Below are 26,140 nucleotides of genomic sequence, written 5' to 3'. Positions count from 1 at the left end.
CCTCCTGGAAGATGCTTTAGCTGGGACAGGAGTGAGATTTGCACGTGGGTGGAGGCAGAATGAAGAACCTTTCAGACAGGGTGCTGGGAGGCCTCTGGGCTGTGGTGGCAGGTTCAAAAGAGGGGCAGTGATGGGCTGGGGCTGATTTTGGGGGTGAGTGGAGGTGTCTGCGAGCCACAGCCCAACCATGGGCATCTTGTCTAACTAGAGGTGGGAATATAGACCTAGTGTGAGCTGGAGAGGGGGCAGCCAGGTGCAGGAGGACCCAATTCCCACTGCACAGCTAGAGAGGGTGGGCAAGAGATCAGGCAGCAGAGAAGGCTGTGCTGCGCCCCCTGCAGGAAAGTACTACAGAGGGGAGATGAGGGACAGCAGAGCAGAACACAGGGGAGAGGACCCAGAAGGGAATATATTAGTCTAAGGGTGGCCTAGGGAAATACTACAACAATACAGTAAGAAAACGTAAGTCAATATCAAGCAGGTTATAAAGTAGTATATAGAGCAGAATACACACACACACACACACACACACACACACACACACACACACACACACACACACACACTCTCATGGAGGAAAATCAGAAGGACACAGGACACAATGTGAGTGGTCGCTTTCGTTTGAGTGGCAGGCGTATGGGCCATTTGTCTTTATCTTGGATAGCCAACCTTGGACTGGGATAAGAGGACTAGGAGGAAGCCCGGGGTGGGACACTAGGGAGGGCTGAAGCCAGAGCAGAGAACCATTGGGGGAAGAGCATCCGAGAAGCCGGCAGGGCCATGAAGCTGATGGCCTTGGCTTATTCAGCACAGAGTAGACAGCAGCACGTTTTTGTGGCGAGTGGAGAAGGAAGAGGCTGACAGAGCAAGGGAGGGACTGAGCATGGCGACCACAGGTAGGAAAGTGGAGGGAATGTGCGTGGGGGTGGATGAATGAGGAGGGAGGAAGGCCGCGGAAGGGCTCTGCTCCCCACCAGCCCTTTCCTCACGCCAGCCACCCCTTTGCCTGGGAATGTGATCCCAGGTAGGCACTCCGTCAGACACACACGGTCAGGCACAAGGCCTGCACCTGGTGGAGCCTTAATATGTAGCTCTCCAGAGCTTGACAAAACCCCTCTCTGGGCCCAGGAAGTTGGTGATTTTTTTAAAAAAAAGAGCAGACAGCTGGTGTAGGAGCCGATAGAAGTTCTCATTTGCAAGCACTGCATGTGGTTCAAGATCTTGGAGACCAGGCCCCTCTAAGCGCCTAGTTTTTTTTTTTTGTTTTTGCTTTTGTGTCAGGCCTAGAGCTTGAACTCATGGCTGTGTGTTATTGACTTCTTTGCGCAAGACTGGTGCTGTACCACTTGAGTCACAGCTCCTGTTCCTCCAAAGCCATCAGAACAAGAAGGAAGCCCTTCCATTGGAGCTGAAGCAATGGATGTCTATGCAGTCCCAATCTAAAGAAGCTGGTTCTGGGCGAGCCTCAGTCAAGGAGGCGATTCTGCTAACTGTGTAATGTCTGTGCTTGCCAGCAGATGCTTAGCAAGATTGTAGAGAAAGCAGTGATCCTAGGATCAGCCAAAACCCCTGGGAGCCTGCCCAGCTTCCCCAGGACTTGGGAATGGAGCTGGCCTGCATACTGGTACAGGGCCTGCCTCCCAGTGTGGCCACCACCTCTCTCCATCTCTCCACCAAGACCATGGGGGGGGGGGGGGGGACTGAGACAATCCACTCTGGCTCTGGGTGTCTTGCAGGGGTGAAGAAGCCCAGAAGAGACTACATAAGACAAGGAGGGCAGGAAGAGTTTTAAGTGCTGGGATGTAAGAGGAGCTGAACTCGTCCTGTTCATGAGCCATGCTCAGGGACAGGAGACAAGAAAGCAAAGGAGATGAACTGGCCGGTGTGGCTAAGTCACTCTTCTTATTTACTCAATTACTCAGCTCTCAAACCACACTGCTGCCTGTAATTGCATTCCAATTCATGTTTAACACAAACATAACTTAGCTGGATGTTGGCATCCAATATCCCAGGCACAGAAAGGCAGGAGAGAAAAGAGGCAGCGGATTCAATTCAGTAAGCATCCGTCACATGCCTGGTGGAGTCTGACCCACCCAGGCCCTGTGCTGGGCACAGGGTGCAGCTCTATGGAGGCTACCGGGCCTCAGCCTGCAGAGGCGGGGTGCATAGGGAGAGATGTACTCACCCACAGCTGGGATGAGTGCTAAGAGCTACAAGAGAAGAAAGCAAAGTAGTTATCAGAACCCAGAGCCAGAACAGAACTCCATGAGAAGAGTGTGTGTGTGTGTGTGTGTGTGTGTGTGTGTGTGTGTGTGTGTGTGTGTGTGTGCATGTGCACGTATACAAAGACAGATGGCAAAGCACCTCAGAAACTGTGTGGAGTTCAAGAAGGTCTGGGGTCTATGGAGGACACCAGTGCAGTCTATCCATTGGATAAACACCTAGTGAGTGTTACTACTAAGGTACTGGGCATTCACTAGAAAGTTAAACAATCAAGGCCAGTACCAGTGGCTCACACCTATAATCCTAGTTATTTGTAAATGGAGAGCGGGAGGGTTACAGTTCAAGGTCAACCTGGGAAAAAAGTTCACAGGACTCCATCTCAGCTACTAGCTTGGCTCAAAGGATATGTCTGTCATCTCAGGGACATGGGGGGCTGAGATTGGGAGGACCATGGTTCCTTCCAGCCACGCCTAGGGAAGAGAGTTCACAAAACCACATCTCCATAGAAAAAGCTGAGTGTAGCAGCTTATATCTGTCATCCCAGCCATGGTGGGAAGAATAAAGAAGAACATTGTGGTCCAGACCAGCCTGGCCCTATCTCAAAAATAACCAGAGTAAAAAGGGCTAGGGGCAAAAAAATAACCCGAGCAAAAAGGGCTAGGGGCAAAAAAAGTAGTAGAGTACACGCCTACCAAGCATGAAACCCTGAGTTCAAAGAAACACAGTACTGCTTAAAATGGGGGTGGGGGGGGAAGAGTTTGAAGCTGGGTGCTGGAGGAGGTATGATGTGGGAATTACCTGTTCCTTGAAATATTGGTGATTGAACCTAAAACCAATTTGGGCCTAGTTCTCTTGTTGGAAATAATTCCCTAATAACATCTCCAGTTTCCTTGGATACATAAAGAATAGGATGTCGTCTTTCTTCTTCTTCTTTCCTTTTCCTCCTCCCCTTCCTCCTCCTCCCTCTCCTCCTCCTTCTCTTCCTGCTTTGTCAGTTGTAGGGCTTGTTGGTTCTGGGCCTGGGCACTGTCCCTGAGCTCTTTTGCTCAAGGCTAGTACTCTACCACTTGAGCCACAGCTCCACTTCTGCTTTTTGAGTAATTAAGTGAGATAAGAGTTTCACCACTTTCCTGCCCAGGCTGGCTTTGAACTGTAACCCTGAGATCTCAGCCTCTTGAGTAGCCAGGATTACAGGTGTGAGCCATCAGTGCCTGGCAGGATTTCCTCCTAAATAGCAGTAGAAATTATCCAACACAGCTGCACACAAAAGCTATACATCATCTTTTCTTAAACTTTTCACATTTGTTTATTTTACTTCCTTTCACTATCAGACTTGCCAGTTTATTATATGCCTTTTAAAAAGAATTTCAATAACTTTCCCCTTTTTTTCTTCTACTTTTTTTTTTGGTGTATAGTGTGCCAGTCCTGGGGCTTGAACTCAGGGCCTGGGCACTGTTCTGAGCTTTTTTGTTCAAGGCTGGCACTCTACCACATGAACCATAGCTCCTCTTCTAGCTTACTTGGTGATTAGTTGGAGAAAAAAAATCTTACAAACTTTCCTGCCCACACTGGCTTCCAGTCATGATCCTCATATCAGCCTCCCGAGTAGCTAGGATTACAGGTATGAGCCATCTATGCCCGCTCTTTCCTCTTACTTTACGTTTGTTTTTTGTATGAGTGTTGGTCCTGAGGTTTAAACTCAGTCTCGGTGCTGTCCTTGAGCTCTTTCATTCAAGGTTAGTGCTCTACCACTTTGAGCCACAGCTTTACTTCCAGTTTTCTGGTGGTTAATTGGAGATCAGAGCCTCATAGATTTTCTTCTCCCCGCTGGCTTTGAACCATGACTCTCAGATCTCAGCCTCTAGAGTAGCTAGGATTACAGGCATGAGCCACCAGCACCCAGCTTTCATTTAATTTCTGATTTTTCCTGTATTTTTTTCTATATGTTTTTTCTGTCTACTTAAGAAACGAGACACTACCAATCTAATATAGGTGCTACTGGAGCCCCAATAAAAGAAAATGAAAAGAAATGTTGAAATAATGACCAGAAGTTTTCCAAATTTGGTGACAACTATAAATCCACAATTTCAAAAACATTAATCATCAAGTAAAATAAACATTAAGAAAAATCAGGGCTGGAAAGGTGGCTCAGTGATAGAGTGCTTGCCTTGAATGCATGAGGCCCTGGGTTCGATTCCTTAGTACCATATAAGCAGAAAAAGCTGGAAGTGTGCTGTGGCTCAAGTGGTAGAGCGCTAGCCTTGAGCTGAAGAGCTGAGGGACAGCGCCCAGGCTCAGAGTTCAGGCCCCAGGACCAGAGGGAAAAAAAAAGGAAGGAAGGAAGGAAGGAGGGAGGGAGGGAGGGAGGGAAAGAAAGAGAGAGAAAGAGAGAGAGAAAGAAAGAAAGAAAGAAAGAAAGAAAGAAAGAAAGAAAGAAAGAAAGAAAGAAAGAAAGAAAGAAAGAAAGAAAGAAAGAAAGAAAGAAAGAAAAAGAAAGAAAGAAAGAAAGAAAGAGAAAACAGACCCAAGTGTATAGAGGAATTACAGCTGACTTCTCATAACAAGCAATGCATGTCATCAGACAATGGAGTAGCAACTTTAAAGTACTGGGAAAACATAGCCATTCAGACATCTAGGACCTGAGAAAACTTTTAAAAGCAAAGATGATGTTTAAATAGAGATATAGGTTGACCCATTGCAACAATGAGATGTACAAGACACTATGTTGAAAAACAAAGTCTATAATTTAGGTAGGGAGGGGGGCAGTGCAGTTGAGGTAGGAGGGAAAGGATGGTAGGGGAAAAACAAAGGAGGAGGCAACAATGCTTGATTAAGAAATGTATCATTACCTTGCTCATGTATCTGTAATCCCTCTATATGGTATTTTCACAATAAAAAACTTATTTAAAAAAAGCAAAGATGAAATAAAGGCTTTTACCAGGCATAAAAAAGCTGACAATACAAGTAATGTTCAAAAAAAGTTCTTATGAAGCTGGACACCAGTGGCTCACATGTAAGCTACTCAGAGGCTGAGTCCTGGGAATCAGTTTGAAGTCAGCCTGAGCAGAAAAGTCTGTAAGACTCTTATCACCAATTAACCAGCAAAAATCCAGAAGTGGAGCTGTGGCTCAAGTAGCAAAGAGCCAGCCTTGAGCAAAAAAAGCTAAGAAAGAGCACAAGGCTCTGAATTCAAGCCTCAGTACCAGAACACATCCACAAATACATAAAGAATTCTTCCAGCTTAATAATAACCCAATAAAAATGAGTTAAAATTTTGAACACACATTTCACCAAAGAAGCTAATGATAAAGAAGCTCAAAATCTTTAGCTATAAATGAATACAAACGCGATCCATAAACAAATACACACATTCTGGAATGGCTGCATCGAAGGATGCACATATGAAGTTTGGCAAGAGAGTAGGACAGATGAAACTCTAATACTTAGCTGATAGCACTGTCATACAATAAAAGCACTTGAAAACAAGTTTGATAGCTCCTTAAAGAGTTAAACATTTGTCTACCACACCATCCAGCCCGTCTACTCCTGGAAATGAATGTGAATCTCCAGAGTAGCTTTATCCCTAATCACGCAAATGAGAAATGACCCAAGTAGCCACAAACTACTGATATGCTCAACAGTATAAGTGAATCTCAGAGCAATTATTTTCAGATAAAAAAAGCCAGAGAAAAGTTTCTGAAAGAAACTAGACCTCCTCTTTCCTCCCCCACCCCTCAAAAAGGAAAAGAGCTAGAAAATGCAAGCTACTCCACACCAACATAAGTGACCAGTGGTTTCCTATGGATATGGTCAGCAATGTGAGGGATGAGCTATCAAAAGCACAAGGGAACAACTGGGAGTGATGGCGGGCAGGTTCATGTTTCCACAGTGACGGTGGACACAAAGCATACATAGCTATGTCCATGTACGCATGAGCTATATGCAGTGTATTATATGTCAATTATGTCCCAATACAGATACAAAAAAAATACACACCAACAGAAACCAAAGTCAAACACACACATAACAGGAAAGCACTGAGCACTGATAGCACATGACTATAATCCTAAGTACTCGGGAGCTAGATCTGAGGATCTTGGTTTGAAAACAGCCTGGGAAGGGAAAAAGCTGGAAGTAGAGGTATAGCTCAAGTGGTAGAAGGCTAGCCTTGGGAAAAAGCTAAACAAGAGCATGAGGCCCTCAGTTCAAACCCAGTTCTGGCACATACACATGTATACGCATGCACACATGCACACTCACACACACCAGAAATGCAAGGTGTATGATGGATATGTAAAACTTTCCTGAAGGATAGAAACAACATCTAAATAAATAAAAACACAAACCAGGTTCCTAGGCAAGAAAACACAAAATTATAAACATGTTGATTCCTCTTGAATCAACCTATTAACTCAGTTCAACTGTACTGAGAATCAAAACATAATATTTTGTGCAAACTGACAAGTTGATGCCATGGTTCTTTTAGAAAAGATAATATGTGCTAACAAAATTTTTTTTAGAAAAAGAAAAAGGAAAATAGCTGTATTAGGCATTAAAACATGTTATTAAAACCTGAGAGATTATGCTAAGTGAAAGAAGTTTAAAAAAAAGTCACACATTTTATGGTTCAATTTCCATGAAATATCTGGGCTCAAAAGTTCTGTGCAGACAGAATGTAGACCTGTGCTGGCCCAAGGCTGGTGGAAGGGGAGCAGCTTCTTACTGGGTACAGGATTTCCTTTGCAGGTGACAGCAATATTCAGTAATTTGAGAGAGTCAGTGGCTGCATGCATTATCAATGGTCTCAATGCCACTGGAATGGCTCACCTGAAAAATGGTAAATTCTATCATATAAGTAATTTTAACCTCAGTTTTTAGAAAATCAAGGAACTGCCAACTGCAAATGTGCATTATAGGAATAAGCTCAATAGATTCATGAAACAGAATACAGCCTAGGAAATGCCCCCTCTTTGGGGTTAAGCACCTATCACCCTGCTGCTGTCTCACTGCTGTCACCAGACTCCTTTCTAAATCAAGAGTTGCCTGTAGGCCTCAACTTATAAGGAAGATATTGTGACTTTGTTATAACGCAGCACAAAAGCTGGGGTAGAATGCTATGGCCATGCTATGCTGTTAGATGTAGACCCTGACTACACTTGAGTGTTTTGGAGGTCCCAGGCCTGGGCCTGCTGCAGGGTGGCTGCTGGGCCCAGGCCCTATATTCCAGTCCTAAAGGGTGTGCATGGGACTCTAGGATCTACCCTCTGCACTGCCCACAGGCTCTGGCTTGGGGAAAGCAGGGGTCTGAGAGAGACAACAATAAAGCTCAGTTTTGTTTACCTCAAGCAGTTCTCTGCCTAGGGCCACTACCCCTTCAGGGTAAAGAGGCTACTCTGGATTTCAGCTCCAGGATAGGAAATGAGCTCTGAGTCAGCCTGAAGCACTAGGCTGGGTGTATGTGAGAGACTGCACTCATTCAGGACAGCGGCAGCACAGCAAACCCACAGGTAGGATGTGCTTAGGAAATGGCCACATATTTGGGGGGAAAAAATAAGATGGACCCCATCTGCTTTTAGACTTCAAAATATAGATCTGGGTATTTAAAACGCCGAGTCAATAAGACAAGATGCAATGGTAGGTAAAAAATATACAGTATTTCTATTATCTTTGGGTTAGAAAAAAAAACTTGAGCACAAATATTTATGTTCAGATTTAGAGGTAAGTTGCAAAAATAGTTCAAAGAATGTTTTTATACTTTGTCCTCAGATTTTCCATTATGCTATATATTACATGTGTACACATTTCTATATAATCTGTGTGTACACAATTATTTTTTCAGGTGTTCATTGGCATGCTATGTCCTCTTCATGCACCATATCTGGAGGTACATGGTCTCTATGTCTCATTACTATGAATGCTAGCTTGGACCACTAACTAAAGGTGGTATCTGTTTCATTTCCCAAATTTTATTCCTCTGGAACTAATGAGCATCTTGTAGGAGGTAATTTGAGACTTACATGTATTTGTTCTGCACAAAAATTGACTGCTATTCTTAGCTTTTTAGAAAGTATTTAAGAAAGAGAGAGAGAGAGAAGGGGAGGGAGGGAGGGAGGGAGGGAGGGAGGGAGGGAGGGAGGGAGGAAAGGGAGAAGGAGAGACCAAATAAATCAACTATAAAAACCAGATATTAATGGTAAAAATAGAAATAGCAAGTAAATATGAAAAGATGCTCAGCTTTACTAATTTCAGAACTCCAAGTTAATACAATTAACTCTTGCCTTGGAAAAATAATTAGAAGACTGAAAATAAGGAGTTATGGTAGGGATGAGAGTATACAGGTATTTTTTGCTTGCTGTTTATGGTAGTGTTTTTCAAAAGCTGTCTGGCAGAAAACTACTAGATTCTTTAATATGCACCCCTTTTCATCCACCAGCATGCACCCATACCTATGTACAGGGTGCTCTCTACAATTGAAAAGGAAAAATCTCAGTCCTTCTTGCAGGACAGTGGTTAAAAAGTCACTGTACATTATTAAAGAATGAGGTTGGTCAAGCACTGTAGCTTACACCTATAGTCTTAGCTACTCAGAAAGCTGAGAGCTAAGGATCATGATTTCAAAGCCAGCCCATGCAGGAAAGCTGTGAGACTCTTATGTCTAATCTTACCAAAAAGCTAGAATAAAGCTATGGCTCAAATGGTAGAGTGACAGTCATGATCAGAAAAGCCAGAGGATAGCATCCAGGCCTTGAGTTCAAGCCTCAGTACTGGCGCAGAAAAAAAATGAGGTTGGGCTTGAAGTCATGATGTAAAAAGACTTCCTATGTGTATTTTAAGAGAAAAGAAGTTCAAGGTACATTACTGGTAGCATATGCATAAATAGCAATAATGATTAGCTAACAGCTAAGAGGACCGCTCTAGTCCATCACTGTTCTTAGGACTTTTAAGAGTGCTAGCTTGTATACGCCTGACCACAATTCCATGAAGAAAGTTCTATTACTAAACCTCACTTTACAGACAAGAAAACTGAGGCCCTAAGAGGCCAAGTAACTTCACCCAAGCCACACAGCTTTGAATCCACATAGAAATGCAGAGTCTAAGCTTTTAGCCAGTAAACTACCTAACCTCTCTAATAGTAGGTATTTGAGAATTTTATGGAAAAAGGATTAGAAAGATGTGGACGCACTAACAGCAGATAGTAGAATACTAGTGGTGTTAAAACAAGTCTTTCCAGAGACGTGGATTATCAATAATACGTAGGTGGAAGGCAGGGGCAGGTGATGGGTCCTGAGACGTCTGCTGCTCCTCTGATTTCCCTATTTGGAGTAAGTATGGTGAGCTAGGTCTTTGCACTTGCCTCTCAAATCCTCAGCTCCAGCTACCACCATTCCTCTTGCCCACGTAACCACCCCTCATGCAAATGACCTTCTTGTACCGTAAACACCAACCCCCAAATGCAGAAAGGTGGCCGGGCGCTGGTGGCTCACGCCTGTAATCCTAGCTACTCAGGAGGCTGAGATCTGAGGATCGCGGTTCAAAGCCAGCCCAGGCAGGAGAGACCGTGAGACTCCTATCTACAATAAACCACCAGAAAACCGGAAGTGGTGCTGTAGCTCAAGTGGTAGAGCGCTCGCCTTGAGCTGAAGAGCTGAGGGACAGTGCCCAGGCCCAGAGTTCAAGCCCCACGACCGACAAAAAAAAAAAAATGCAGAAAGGTGGCCCTGAAGCACTGCAAGGAGGTTTGTGGGCTTTATGCAATTACTGCTAAGTCATTAATGAGCACATACTGGCAAACTTCCTGCTTGTAGACATAAGAAGAAGGCTGAAACATAGATGCTTTGGAAAGATTTCTGACAGGCTAAGAAATGCACACATTCTCTGGTTAATCCTAAACTAACATACAATTAGAGCAAAACAGTACTTCCTCATTCAGGAATCTGTATCACATAGACTTTTCCTTATTCCTCCCACTAGGTACAACTAAGAGCCAGGGCATTACATGAAAGGTGAGCACACAGGCAAGACCAGCCAGTGGGCTCAAGACCTAAAGAACCACAGAGGCCTAACAAAAGCCAGCTTTTAGAACACTTGCATGCAAAACCCCTCTCCTCTGACTTAACATACATAAGTAGTCCACATTCTATTATTATTAACCAAATGTGTGCAGAGCAAGTTTTATTGAAAAGTGTGTATTTTGGCTCTTGGTTCAGAAGGTCCAGGGTTGAGGGGCCACATCTGGTGATGGCCTTCGTGCTGGCTGAGGCCTGAGGTGATGGAGGGTATCATATGTAGAAGGCCAGGGAGCCTGTGTGTGTGTGTGTGTGTGTGTGTGTGTGTGTGTGTGTGTGTGTGTGTGTGTGTGTGTGTGTGTGTGTGTGTGTGTGTGTGTGTGTGTGAGAGAGAGAGAGAGAGAGAGAGAGAATCTTGTGGTCTCCCTCCTCCTCCTCGTTCCTGCTTTCTTCTCTCCATATTTTTATTTACTATTATTATTTTGTGGTACTAGAGTTTGTACTCAGGGACTTGAGCTTCCCAGGCAATGGTTTTACCACTGAAACATGCCTCTAGCCCATTTTCCCTCACTCTAGTAAAAATAAAGCCACATGACTCCTCTCATGTCTCTACACCAAGGACCTCATCTACTTCCCAGCCTTTCCCAAAGGTCTCCACCTCTAAAAACCTCTCAGGTTGATCAAGTTTCCATTTTCTTAATATCTCACATGCAGCTCTAGGGAGGAACACTCAAACTACATCCAAACCAAAGCACATAAAGAAGAACCAAAAAATTTGAGAACTGAAAAATACAATAACTGAAATGAACTCAAGGGTCAGGCTTGAGAACAGAAACCATGGACTGGAAGACACGGTAGAGATTGCCCAGTGTGAACAACAGGGGGAAAAAAATGCTTAACAAAAACAAGAATAGCACCCAGAGACCTAGGAGACAATAACAGAAGAAATAACATTGGGTCATAGGAGTGACAGCAAAAGAGCTGCTAAAAATATATTTGAACAAATAATTCTTAAAACTTTCAAAATTTGGCAAAAAGCAAAAGAGATAAAAAAAAAGTTAAGAAAATACCCAACAACATAAATCCACACCCAAATACATTATAGTCAAACCCCTGAAAAATTAAGAGAAAAAGTTAAAGTAGTGAGGAAGAAATATCTTTTTTAATTTTATTTTTTGGTTAGCTGTGGAGCTTGAAATCAGGACCTGTGTGCTGTCCCTGAGCTCTTTTGCTAAGGCTAGCACTCTACAATTTTGAGCCATAGTGCCACTTCCAGTTTTCTGGTGATTAATTGGAGATTAGAGTCTTATGGACTTTATAGACCTTACTGCCTGCACTGGCTTAGGTCTGAGCCTCCTGAGTAGTTAGGATTACATGCACAAGTCACCAGCGCCCAGCAAGAAATGATATGAGAGAGAAAAAACTATCCATATGACAACAGATCTCTCAGTAGACACCAGACTGACCATAAGGAAGGGCACAACATCATTATTCAAATGCTAAAAATTGTCAACTAAGCATTCTACATCCAGTGTCATTCTCTTTGGGAATAAAAGTAAAATGAAGACATTCTGAGATAAAGAAAAAAAAAGACACATGGTAAGCAAAAACCTATGAGTAAGTAAAATAAATGTCTCTTCCTCTTGAACTTCCTAAATGAGGTTTGATGGTAGAATTAAAAGTTGTACCACTGGTCCAATATGGTTTTAAATGTAAATATAGGAAATACTTAAAAATATTTTGAATTGTCAGTGAGGGATGGTAAAGGCACACAAAGCTGAGTAAGAGTTCTAGACTTTTATAGAGTTTTAGGCTTAAAAAAAAATTTATTTTCTTGTAAAGATGCTGTACAGAGAGAGGTTACAGTTACATCTTTTTTTTTTTTTTGGTCCACTTGTGGGGCCTGAACTCTGGGCCTGGGCGCTGTCCCTCAGCTCTTCAGCTCAAGGCTAGCGCTCTACCACTTGAGCAACAACGCTACTTCCGGCTTTTTTCTTTTTGCTTATGTGGTGCTGAGGAATCGAACCCAGGGCCTCAGGCATGCAAGGCAAGCGCTCTACCACTGAGCCACCTTCCCAGCCCCTACAGTTACATCTTGTCAGGTATTGTTACCCCCTCCTTTTTCTCCCACTATCCCTTCCCTCCCCTACCTTCCCCACTTCCCCTCCAAATTCTAAGTTCATTTCCAACACAGTGTTAGACTTTTAATAGTAAAAATCATCTTTAATTTTAAGAGCTGGGGCTCTTGCCTACAATCTTACCTACTCAGGAGGCTGAGATCTGGAGTTTGAAAGTATCCCAGGCAAAAAAGTTTGCTAGATTATATATCTCCAAAATAACTAGCAACAGTTCAAGTAGTAGGGTGCCAGCTGAGTGAACAAACTACATCAGCACAAGCCCCTGAGTTCAAACACCAGTACCCCAAAACAAAAAGAAAAAGACACACACATAAGCAGAAACACACACACACACACACACACACACACACACACACACACACACACACACACACACACACACACACACACACACACACACACACACACACACACACACACCTCATTCCCGGTGTGAATACTAAAAAAGAAAAAACTACAGAGATAACACTACAAAAAGAAATTACCACTTCTATCAGCTAAGACAAAATTCTAACAAATGCTCAACTAACCCACAAGAATATAAGAGAGAGAAAACAAAACAAAACAGAAATCAAACAACAATAAAAAATATAATGGTATGTCTAGGCCCTAACATAGAATAATTACACTAAGTGTAAATGGCCCAAATACACTAATTAAAAGATTGGTAGAGCAGATAACAATATAGTTATATATCTACATAATTAACATAGGTTAATTTTTACCTGTTCATAAAAAACTTAGTTTAAATATCATGCCATAAATAAGATGAAAGTAAAAGCATGGAAAAAAAGATACTCTATGCAAAAGGAAAAAGGAATAGCTATATTGAAAGAGATAAAATAGACCTCAGGGCTAATAAAATTATAAGACAGAATGTCACATAATTATAAAACAGTCAATCCACCAAGAACACACATTGATCTGAAAGCACCATCCAGCGGTCCTAAAAAATATGTGTGAAGCAAAATCTGACAGAAATGAAAAGAAAGATAACCCCACCATTTATAGTAGGAGACCTCAACAAACCTCTCTCAAAAACTGACCAAAATTGCCGGGCGCAGGTGGCTTCAGCCTGTAATCCTAGCTACTCAGGAGGCTGAGATCTGAGGATCGTGTTTCAAAGTCCGTGAAACTATTATCTCCAATAAACTACCAGAAAACCAGAAGTGGTGCTGTGACTCAAGTGGTAGAGCACTAGCCTGGAGCTGAAGAGCTGAGGGACAGCACCCAGGCCCAGAGTTCAAGTCCTACAATCAAAAACAACAAAAATTGACCAAAATGGACAAAAAGAATCAGCAAGGACATACAGAACACAAGAGCACTATCAGCTGACAGACTATAATTGCCATTTAGAAAACATGCCACTCAACATTAGAATGCAATACTTTCTTCAAATGTCCTTAAAACATATGCCTTCATATGAGCTATAGAAACCTCTACAAAGTTTAAAACTGAAATAATTTGGAATGTGTTCTCCAATCATAATGTAATCAAATTAGAAATTACTAACAGAAGTGTTACAGAAAAATTCCAAAGTACTTAAAGACTAAATAATCTATGGGTCAAAAAAGTCTAAGGGAAAGTTTAAAAATATATTAAAAGGAATTAATGTAACTATAACATGAAAATTTGTGAGACATAATGAAAGTAGTCCTGAAAGGGAAGTTTACATAACAAAATTCATTCATTAGGAGAAGCTGGTGGTGTGTATCAACTTATAGAGCATCTACCTAGCAACATAAGGCTTTGAGCTCAAATCCCAGTACTGCCCACCCCCCAAAAATATGAGGAAAATCTCAAATCCGTAATCTACCTCAAAAACCTAGAAGAAGCAGAAAGAAAGGAGAAAACAATAAAGAACAGAATCAAAGGAATGGAAAACATAAAAGCAATAGAGAAAAAAACAATGAAACAAAGAGCTGGTTTTTGGAAAATATTAATAAAATAATCAAACCTGTAGGAAGCATGACAAAGAAGATACAATTATCTAGATAAGTAGATGATAGATGATTAGATAGGTAGATGGATAAATAGATATAAAGCATTTCAGACTCTGTAGACATCAGAAATGCTATGAATAATTCTATACACATCTTAGAGGAAACAAACCAAATTCCTTAGAAGAAAAAAAACTATTACAACTCATCTAATATAAAATTGGTTATACAAATAGCCCCATAACTATTAAGGAAAATGGATTTAAAATCTAAAAACTTTCAAAGCATAAATCTTCAGACCAGGAGGCACACTGGAGAATCCTATCTAACGGCAGAAGAATAATTAACACCAGCTAGCCATAGTGGCTTCCAGAAAACAAAATTTATCTTCTAAGTCTGGGATTCCACCACACAAAAACTTTGAAAAAAAAAAAACAAAAAAAAAAGGCCACCTCAGATTAATACCTTTCATGAATAGAGATGCAAAAATTCTTAACAAAGTATTAGCAAAAAGAATTCAGCAATAAACAAAAGAATCATATATGATGATCAAGTAGAATTCATACTGAGAATGCAAGGCTGGTTCAATATTTTTTTTAAAAAATCAATCAATTCTCCCCCACCCCCAAAAAATAAATAAATAAAAATAAATCATGTGATCATATTACAGTTGATACTGCTGACAAAAATTCAGAAGCAACGTACAATAAAATCCCACCCAAACCACACTACTGGCTCCTGCCCACATTCTCTTTCCTAGGTGACCCTATGAAGAATGACATGGTACTTCTCTTGGCAAATCTGAGTAACAACCCATCTTCCAGTGGCAATCCTCTTCTGGACCACTGGCAACATCTTACCTGAATAAGCACAAGATTCAGGCATGCTGTAAAACAGAAACGTACTCAACCTTCACTGTGTATTGTGTTTGTACTACCATGTCAAAATTTGGGTAAATGGGTAAATGCATAGGCTGGACCTCTGAATTACTTTTACCAGTGCATGTAAACCTATAACTGCCTCGAAAAGAAGAAGTTTAACTAAAAAGAAAGCAAAAAATAATAGAGAATAAAAAAATAAAGCAAGACTAAAGCACCCACACCCACCTCATTCATTTCTATCATCAATCCAGTAAGCTGTTTTATTCTAATAGATCTATCTAAAGGCTTCAGACAGAAGGAAAGTTCTGGAACAAGCTGAATGAGTCAGGTGTGGAGGAAGCCAAGAGTGAGAACAGAAGACTGTGGGTCCATACTAGGGAGATGTGGGAGATGTGAGGCTGGGGGATGGGGAACCCAGAAGACAAGACTAGACCTTCACAGCCAGGTACTGGAAGCCCCTGTTCCTTACAGAGCCATCCAGATTCCTGGTCTTGGCATCTGCCCGCCTCCTGGAGGCCAGACACTGTCTCACTGGGACACGTGCATCCTCTCAGGCCCAGCCCTGTCCCCAGCAGGTCACAGAGGTTTGCCAATTCAGGCCACCCATAACAAAGGCCCGAGGGCTGATCATAAAACCATTTTCCATGTTTTTAGTAAATCTCCATGTAATATGTTTTCTATCAAAACAAAAAAGGAGGAACACCTGGTGCCTTTTAGCCAAACAAGCTCTGGTACTGAAAATAAACCAAGTCTGCATGTGGCTATTTTTCTAGTCAGGAAGGAGGTGGTGCAGCCATGTGCAAAGGGGTGTGTGTGTGTGTGTGTGTGTGTGTGTGTGTGTGTGTGTGTGTGTGTGTGTGTGTGTGTGTGTGTGTGTGTGTGTGTGTGTGTGTGTGTGTGTGTGTGTGTGTGTGTGTGTGTGTGTGTGTGTGTGTGTGTGTGTGTGTGTGTGTGTGTGTGTGTACACCACAAGGCACAGCTGCTGCCCTGGTCTAACCTGCTGTGGGGGGTAGGCGGTCACTGGAGGTACAGCCTGTGGTTCTGGGCTCTCACTGTCCTCTAGCCGAGAGGCACAGCGTGGTTTTCCTGTCCCCTCGCAGCCTCTCACCACAACTTCAGCTTTCTGGAGATCCATGTGACCGCACTGATTGGACCAGCTGCATGACCAGGGCTCATGTTTTCCACATGATATCTACCATATGCTGTTAACAAGGTATGGCCCCCATCCTCCCATGCTTCTCATCAGGATTTTTAACTCCTTGAACACTGTATAAAAGTGCAAGCTTGCTTGAGTAGATTCTCTCTGTCTTCTTTCCCTCATTTGCAGATGTTTGGTTTTTAACCTGTCCTTCCCATGGTCCTTAAACTCAGCCTATTCCCTGGAGAAGAGCTTATCTCCTCCAGTCTTCCCACCGCCCCTCACATCTGGCAGCTCAAGATCTGAGCTCTAATTACTCAGAAGATTCCTAATTCATCTGATATATGTTATACAAGTCCAATAGTTTTTATTGTTGTTGTTTCTTTTTTCTGAGGTTCTAGAATTTCAACTGAGGACCTTGTGCCTACCAGAAAGGCGCTTTGCCACTTGAGCCATACCCCCATACCCTTTTTGCTTCTAATATTTTTCAAATAGGGTCTCACATTCATGTCCAGGCCAGCTTGGACTGTTTCTTATATAATGAGGATGATAGGTGTGCCCCTACCATGTCCATCTTTTTATTGGTTGAGATGAGGTCTCATCAACTTTTGTTTGGGTTGGCCTCAAACTGTAATCCCCAAAGCTACCTTTTGAGTAGCTAGGATTGCTAGCATGAACCACTTTGCCAAGTTCAATCTAAGAGTTTTTAAGAAAGGCTTTGCTGTCTAGTTTCAACACTTGGAGAGAGAGACAGAGAGACAGAGGCAGAGACAGAAAGAGAAAAATAGAGAGAGAAATAGAGAGAGAGTAGGAAAAGAAAGAAAGAAGAAAAGAGGGAGGGGAAGAGCTGGCTTTCAGGACAACAAATCCATGCTGCCCAGGGAGGCAATATGACAGAGGGCATGACCACAGTTGGCTTCCAAAAGCTAAATGTAACCTTCTAGGTTTTGTCTGACATGACTCTGCTTCCCTATTCCCCTGTCCCACCTGGCCCGGCTCCATCTCCCCTGTGTGTCCACCTCCCCTCACTGTGGGTTCCTTCCCATAAGCAAAACATGCTCAACACTTGCTTAAAGAGCAAAGAGGAAAAGACTCTAAAGGTCACGTGATGTCTAGCCGCCACTTTCCCTTGTCTCCCTTGCTCAAAGGCACTCACGTTTGAAGTGGAACTGGGGTTCACACAGCACAGCAGCAGCCTTGAGTGAAAAGGACAGGCAAGAGCTCTCGGCTCTGAGTTCAAGTGCCAGTACAAACACAAAGGCATCGGTGCTCAACCTCTTATTGTGTTATAAATATGCCCTCCAAGAACCATTGGAATCATAATGACATGAAAACAAAGAATTGTCTCAGTGAGGCAAAATTTACTTCTGCAGAAGACTGCGCCATCAGCCAAAAGTCTGGCAAGCCAGCACACAGGCAGGTGCTCCTCTATTTATCCCTAACACAGCAGGTCCTGCCCCTCTGCTCAGATTGGTTGAGTTCATGTTCACAATCTGCTTGTGTGATTGACTAGTTGGAATAAGGTAAAAATGTATTTACAGAAGGTAACCTTGAAGTAAGATTAATAGCATACAGGTGATCTCAAAATATGCCCACACCCTCTACTATTTCTGCTATTTCTTGAATAATCTGGGGCATGTCTGAATTCAGTCTTGAAAAGAAAAACCTTACATTTCAAAAATGCTTCCTTATCCCAAAGCAGTTCCTCTTTTCCTTAACCAGAGCCAAGTCACCAGGCCAGAGCAAGAACTTTTAAACAACACACTTTGATAGAAAAGACTGGATTTTCTCACAGTTGCCACCTCCTTCCTCTTCCTCCAATCCTGCATGGGGGTTTTCTCTGCCCATCCACAGTGGGCACAGGCTCTGCCTGAGTTCTGTGCCTTCTCTCAGGGTGGGTGGGTGGGGTTGTATCCAGTCCCCGCCATCTGATAATGAGCTCCAACCTTCTCTCCAGCCCCTCAGACCTCAGGCTCTGGATGTCATGTGTGCACTTCAATCTCAACATGTCCCAAATGGACCCTATCTTTTCTTCTTGTCCTCACCTACCTAGGTACCTGGGAGAGCATCAGTATCTACTCAGCTGCCTGGCCAGGTAAACTCTGTGTCACCCTGATCCTTGCTTTCCTCTCCTCTCACCCAGCTCCCAGCACTCAATTTGCTTACTGCCAAAGAATGTATGTTCGTGTTCCTTCCCCTTTTTCAGTTAATGGCCCATTGTGGGGCCAGCAACTCAGCGTCCTAACCGTCCAGTTATTTCCTTGCTAAACAGTATGTAAATACCTGAAAAACAAATTAAGAACCTTTTCCTCAGAATCCTTTACTTACTCCCCCATGCTCCACTTAATAGTCTCAAAGCTGGATTGAGATTGGGCCTCATCCATCCCTCCTTGGACCTTTCACTAAGGAAGCCAACATTCCAGGATCTGGAACCTTGAGCATAAAAATTGAAGGTCAATAAAAATCCCCGAAACCAACAGGTAATGATGCATAAGTAAATAAATAAATAAGCACTGTTCAGGAAAACTCCCACTAAGAAAAACTGGGTTTGAAAGGATGAGTAAATTTGAGAGGGGGGGGGAGAGATTGAGAGAGAGAGAGAGAGAATGAAAGCCTCTTGGAAATCTAGAAAAGTGGGTGGACTCAAAGGTGTGGTGATGGCCCAGAGTTACCTCCCATTACTGCAGCTATGCACACACAGAAAAGGTGAATGGATGTGTGCAAAGGGTAAGACCCAGGCCACTGAAACATACCCACAGTGACCCTTGGCCTTCTGGATGTCCAGTTTGATGCCCCCCCTAGCAAGGCAGCCCCCCTGAGTGACCTGGAGATCAAAGCTAAATTCTGGGCAGAGGATTTGTAGCTCAAGGCCATCCTTGGGATGTTACAATTCTTGAAAAACCGACCACGTACCAGTGATGCAACGCCTGTGCTTCCTTTGGCAAATGCCAGGCTCTTGCCACACAGAACCATTCTGTCAGACACTGTGGGATCATAAAGACTGCAAGCCCTGCCTGACCTCTGCCAGCAGGAATAGGCGTCCTGGCCATGCTGAGATCTGAGCATGGGGCTTCAGAAGAGAAAGAGGAGGCTGATTTAAGTTAAGACCACAGACAGGGACAATAAATTGAGCTTACTGAATAATCCCTCCAGCCCCCACCCCTGGCCTAAGAAGCTTCCCTTGGCTGGAGAGAAAGGAAGTTAAGTAAATTCAGTGTTTGTAAATGAACCTTTGGTATCTTTGCTCTTTGAGCAGCCAGCAATGTCTAAACCTATTTTAAAACAGTTGTGCAATGTGGGGCCAGCAACCCAGCTGGTGCCTGACACTCAGGCCTGAGGGGTCACTGTACTTGGGGCCAGACCTCTGGGGAATGAGATGTTTATCTGAGAAGAGACACAGGGCCAGAACAAAGAGAGAGCTCCCATCGTTCTCCCTGAAGCCTGGGTAATTACCAGGCAAACTAGCTCCAGCCCTGGCCCTGCTCACCTTCCACTAAAATGCATGGTACAGCATGATCATGAAATGTGCTTATTAATTTTACTCATTTGACACTGCGCTCTTCTGCCCTGAGCTAGATGTTAGGAGAAAATGATAGGGATGGATTGTGCCCCTGTCAGGCTTGCTAAGACTTTCAGAAAACCAAACTATCAAAGGCCATTTACTACCCACTAGCCAAGCGCTCACGATGACCCCAGAGGTACAAACTGAATGTCGCAGATACTGATGGACAGGAGAATGGCAGGACTCGAGACCCAGGGGCAGAGCTCGAACTCCCTTCCGACCCTCCCAGAAGAAGGACCCAGGACTCCATCTTCCCAGACTCTGAGATCCCAGCCCTGCCTTGATTCACGACGATGTGCTGCCTCAGACCTAATTCATCAAAAGACACTTTGGCTTCTCAAGTCAGGAACGTTTTTATTAGCTTCCCCAAGAGTTTCATGGCACAAAGCCATAACTAATGATTCTGTTTTATGGAAAGTTATACATTCCAATGGGGCTTTGAAGATAGGCAGCAGGTAAGATCCAACTCTTTGTCCAAAAAAAAAAAGATTCCGTGTTCTTTCAGTTTTCAAATGTTTTCAGCTTTTAAACACTTTGGAAAGTGACACACAGGAGTCAGCGCGGACAGACTCAGGAGAGAGCTGCCCTAACCACTGTGCTTCTCAATGGGGCCTGATTTTGCCCACTCACCCCTCCTCCTGGGGATGTCTAGAGATGCTGTTGGCTGTCACCTCCAGGGGACAGGACAGCTGCCACTGGCATCCACTGAGTAGAGGTCAAGATTGTGGTCAAGCCAGGTGATTGTGGCTCATACCTATCATCCTAGCTAATCAGGAAGCTGAGAGCTGTGGTTCAAAGCCAGCCCAGGCAGGAAAGTCCATGAGACTCTTTATCTCCGATTAACCACAAAATGTTGGAAATGGAAGCATGGTTCAAGCAGTAGAATGTCAGCCTTAAGCAGAAAAGCTGAGAGATAACATTTAGGCCCTGGAGCTCTATCCACAGTAATCTCTCTCTCTCTCTCTCTCTCTCTCTCTCTCTCACACACACACACACACACACACACACTTGCACTGCATGCACACATGCGCGCGCGTGTGCACACACACACACACACACAATATACTGCTGAATATCTCATGATGCACAGATTAGCTCAACAGCAAAGAATCATCTGATTATCTGGCCCCAGCTATCAATGGTGTGGGGAAGGGGAATTTCTGCCTAGGCCCAGGCATCCAGCCCCTCTACATTCCCCAGGGAAGTTGTGCCAGCTTCCAGTGCTGGCTAATGAGACCTGCATGCTTCCATTCTTACATATTCTTTTTTTTGGGGGGGGGGGGGTCTGGTCGTGGGGCCTGAACTCTGGGCCTGGGCGCTGTCCCTCAGCTCTTCAGCTCAAGGCTAGCGCTCTCCACTTGAGCCACAGCGCCACTTCCGGCTTTTTGCTTTTTGCTTATGTGGTGCTGAGGAATCGAACCCAGGGCCTCGAGAATGCAAGGCAAGCGCTCTACCACTGAGCCACCTTCCCAGCCCCCATTCTTACATATTCTTGGTAAACATTTTCACTGAACAACAATAAGATGTGATCATAAACAAAATGAGAAAGTACCTATAAGATCACCTGAGAATCTGAAACACACAACTATACTCTCCTGTGAAGTTTCTCATGTCACTCTGCAAGTGTTTAGCTCTGCCCAAATTGTAAATTACCTACTGAAACAACAACAAAAGTCCCTACCCACAGGGCTACTGGATGCAGCATGGAAGTCTGCTGCAGGGAAGATCACTACACTGGGGTGCTGTGACCCCTCGAAGCAGCCAGCTGGGGAGGACATCCGCCTCCAACTGGTCACTGAAGACCGGGACCCTGTCACCTCACCTCTGAGAACTCAAGTTCTAATCTTCAGAGTAGCGATAAAGCCAGTGCCCTCCCAGTCTTCCCAGGCCTGGTGAGAGCTAAGTGAGTTCCTGGGTGGGAAAGCTGGTGAGCAATTGCATTTCACATATACCACCACACACCACCACGACCAATAGGATGTCATGAAGATATCTGGGAAATCAACAAAGCTATCACTTTGATTTTACAGAAGGGGAAAACAACCATCACAGAGGTCAAATGATAGGCACAGGGAAAGCCAGGAATGGCTGCTGCTGGCCTCAGATCCTCTGCCCCAAACTGGGCCCCAGCTTCCCATACCTAGTTTCAGCTTGGAGAAGGAAGGAACACATTTGACAAACAGTCAGAGGTTCCTGGACACAGAACAAAATGCACGACTAGTATCTTGACTTACTACATCATAGCCTGTCGGGGCTCGGTTCCGAGACGCCACCACCCCGACGCCCGTGATAGGGTCCATTGATGTCTCCGGCAAGGCTTCCGAAAGGTCTTTCACTTCAGGCATGGTGGACTGGTTCTGGGTCGGCAAAAGGGGAAGAAAGAAAGCACACAATTCAAACTTAGTGTCTCAAACGGAGAGAGCAAGAATCTTGGGCAACCATCCAGAGCTAAGCCAACACATGCCTGAGCTAGCTGAAGGATCTCTGGCCTCCTCTGAACCTTTCCCCAGATCAGGAATCCAAATTCCATGTGCCTGCTTCGAAGGTCATTCACTCAAACCTCAAATCACGTCATTCTTAACTCTTTCAGCAGGCTGCCTGATTTCTCCCTCCCTCCTTCCCTCCTTTCTTCTTTCCCTCCTTCCTTCCTTTCTTCCTTCCTTCCTCCCTCCCTTCCTTCCTTCTGTCCTTCTGTATATGAGTGTGTGTATGCTAGCATTGGGGTTTGAACTCAGAACCTGAGCATTGTCCCTTAGCTTTTCTGCTCAAGATTAATGTTCTACTACTTTAGCCACAGCTCCACTTTCTGGCTTTTTGATGGTTAATTGGAGATAAAAGTCTCCTGCCTGGGCTGACTTCCAGCCACAATCCTCAGATATCAGCCTCCTCAGTAGGTAGGATTACAGGTATGAGTCACTGGTACCAGCCTGCCTGATTTCTGAACATATAACCATGCTCCACTGAGGCTAACCTGTACATGGCTAACATCAGCTTTTGTTGTGTTCTCTCTCTTTCTCCCTCTCTCCCTCTCTTTTTCTTCCTCCCTCTCAATGGGGGCAAAGGCTTCTAAACCCACAGCCTCTGCCACCACAAAAGTCAACTCTCAGCACGCAAATCTCTGCAGACAAGGAGATCTGCAATCACAGAGAAGGTATTATGGGCCCTGAGCAAAGGAATGGTGTTTGAGTCTAGGCTCTATGACCTACCAAGTATGAATCTGACCAGGAGATTTAATCTCTTGGGGCCTCGATTTTCTCAACACTAACACAGGGTCACAATATACTCTCAGAGCATGTGCAAAAAGTTAACACAAAACATTAATAAGGGACACCCAGTGGCCCTCAACAAAAAGCAGATGAGACTGGCAGGCGTGGGGCACACAGTCCCAGGGTAACTGGCAAGAAACAGAAAGGAGCCATCTCTAAAGGACCAGCAGATCCTTTTGATAAGTTTCACTGTCAGATCATGTGGGCATTTACTCAAAGTTAGACATTAATTCTTGCTGAACACGTTGGGTGAATGGGAGGTAAAAGGAAACTGTTACTCTGCTTACTCTGCTGCTAGCTGGCTCTAAATGGGACCAGAGAAGATGAGTATAATGTGGAGAGCTCTAAGCCTGTGTAGCCCGAGTAGCTGAGAACAGAAAACAAATGAAAGAGGCAAGAGCACCTTCCATAAATGAAACAGTGCTTTTAACAGGTCCAGCCATGGGAAAGAACAAGTTAAATTCCATCCTCTGGAGCAGTGACACTCCACCAGCTGTAGGCCTGCCAGACCTCTCCAGGAAGGCCCCTGCTTCCACACAAAGCAAACACTCTGCCTCCCTAGGCAGCCAGTAGAATCACTGGTACTCCTAAGCCTGGAATCAGAACAAGGAGAGGCCACTGACAATGAGTGCAGTCTCCTGAAGAGAAGCCATCAAAAGGCTGCATGCAAGTGGTCTGTGTAGCCAGCGGAACCCACACGGGCTCCGGAAACAGACTTGTCACTGCGATGGAGACGGAGCCAAGTCCCTGATCAAGGCTAGGAAGCGCCTGGCACAGCTGCCCTCTCAGCTTGTGTGTGTGATAAAAGCAAATGTAAGTTATGCTTTACTTACTTCTACCGAAAATAAGCTTACAGAAGGGCCAGGGCAGGGGGTAGGGAGCACACGGCATGGCTGCAGAAATTTGCTATTTTCAGATCTCATCTTGCAGCCAGGTTTATCTGTATAAAGCAAAGCACAGGGCTCTGTGCTGCCCACACTCAGTAGGCATTAAAGAAATATTTATTGAGTGACGATGCATGCATGGCCCCCGTATATAGTTAGAGTTAAATATCTGCACCTGCCTGGTCCAAAGCAAGCTCTTAACAAAACGTCTCTGCACCTGAAATATCCTGGATTATTAGGGATAACATGGAAAATAACATTGCTGTGGCTTGCAAAATATGGGTACTTTCTGCTGTTGGCCACCAAAAATGCTTTGCCATGAACAGCTCATTAACAAATGTGCAAATCCTGCCAGTGTGAAATATCACACTGTGATTTTAATAAAGAACATGTGAGATAAGTTGTTGATTTTTTTAGAAGATACTATACTGCCTTTACTACACAGAGAAAGAGAGAGAGAGAGAGAGTATGTGAAAGAATCAGGGAGGGAGGATTAAGGAAAGTAAAAAAGAACAGAAGGATGGAAAGATAAGCATACATAAGAAATATCTTTTTTGCAGATAGCGTGGAGTCCTCGAGTTGCAGTGATGTCATGGCAGGGCTCTCTTGCTCCACCGGGCACTACCAATTGCAGGAAAGGCAAGGATGCTGCTCCCAGCATGCACCTGGGGAGGCGCCAGGCAGCAGCTTCCAAGATGGCTGCAGGCTGAGGTAGACAAAGAGCCCAGGCTGTTGGTGCTGGGGAGCCAGAGCCCGGCCTGCCCAGCTTGTGCAGGCCAGCACAGCAGCGCAGCCCAGTGCATCTCCCCCCGCCCCTCTCCTTCCCTGCCTGCTGTGCCCTGGGGATCAAGGCAGCCTTTGTGAAAAAGAGACAAATGGCTGCAGCCCACTCGGCAGTGGAGGAAGCCCCCGCCACCAGCCAAGGAGGCTTTTAATGAGAAACACCCAAGATATCCATGGCAGAGGCCATCGCTCAAAGCGGCTTGCCCTGAATTACATATTTTCTGACTGCAAATTACTTTTAACAGCGTCTCTACCGTCACTTCAATTGACCTTCCTAACAAAAGGCCATTTATTAACTGGCACTCCACGTTTCCCAGGCTGTTTGGAGCCTCAAGCCAGAGGGAAGGCATTGCAGAGCCCAGGGTTGCAGGCAAATGGGGAAGAAGAGACCATGAGTGTGAGCCTGTGGGACAAATCTAAGTGGGGAGGGAGAAAGGACAAGGAAGCCTAATACTGAAAGAATAATGTTAACCTGCATAACAGGAGGTGATACTGGATAAAACACAAAATTATGAGACCAACTTACAGAACTCTGATTTCATTTCAGCAGCTCCTTTTCTGGGCTCCACCTGAATCTCGGAGTCCTAACTGCACAAAACATGACAATATTTCCATTGCATTTGTGCTATGCTTTGCAAATCTCAAAACATTTCTCATAAGTTGGGTGCTGGTGGATCATGCCAGTAATCCTAGCTACTCAGGAGGCTGAGAGCGGAGGATCATTGTTCAAAGCCAGCCTGGGGAAGGAAAGTTCGTGAGACTCTTATCTCCAAATTCACCACCCCAAAGCCAGAAGTAGAGCTGTGATTCAAGTAATAGAGCAAAAAAAAGCTAAGGGATAGTCCCCAGACCCTGAGTTCAAGCCCTAATAGCAGCATGAAATTAAATAAATAAGTAAATTTTCTCCTGACTCCTCCTCATCTGAGAGGTAGCCTGGCCTTGCTAGCCAAGCTTTACAGGGGAGGAAGTACCTCCCCAAATTCTCAGACACCCCCCCCTACCCACAGCAGCACCCACCTCCTCAGTCAGGCCTACTTTCCCTTGTACTGCATATGGAAACCAACATCCAACCTAATCAAGAAAGCAGTTTCAACACTAATTATATTTTAAAATGCCAAAGCTCTTCTTTCTCTGGCCATAGCTCAATAAGTCAAACAAGGGAGAGAAAAGTACAGAAAGATAAAAGTAACCTGGGATTAATTTTCTGCGCACCTCAGTTTCAAGATTCAACATTCCCCTTATAAATAATTTACAACAATAAAAATGAGCTAAGGCCATGTTTGTGTAGGATGGAGGTAAATTCAGGCCTAATGAGGGAG

General features: G+C 44.2%; 1 protein-coding gene across 2 annotated transcripts in view; it reads right to left on the bottom strand.

The window, feature by feature from the left end:
* Mvb12b (multivesicular body subunit 12B) overlaps nt 1-26,140 on the bottom strand; it is a 161,610-nt gene that overhangs the window by 124,790 nt on the left and 10,680 nt on the right. For both annotated transcript variants that reach the window (XM_042681244.1, XM_042681245.1), the window contains exon 2: nt 22,123-22,245. In XM_042681244.1, coding sequence (XP_042537178.1) covers nt 22,123-22,245 — 123 coding nt within the window. The remainder of the gene's footprint in view (nt 1-22,122; nt 22,246-26,140) is intronic.

This window comes from Dipodomys spectabilis, unplaced genomic scaffold (assembly GCF_019054845.1).
Source record: "Dipodomys spectabilis isolate Male_0828 unplaced genomic scaffold, ASM1905484v1 ptg000067l, whole genome shotgun sequence".
Taxonomy (NCBI): Eukaryota; Metazoa; Chordata; class Mammalia; order Rodentia; family Heteromyidae; genus Dipodomys; species Dipodomys spectabilis.
The sequence above is the reverse complement of the archived record's forward strand: the minus strand, read 5'-3'. Positions and strand labels throughout refer to the sequence as shown.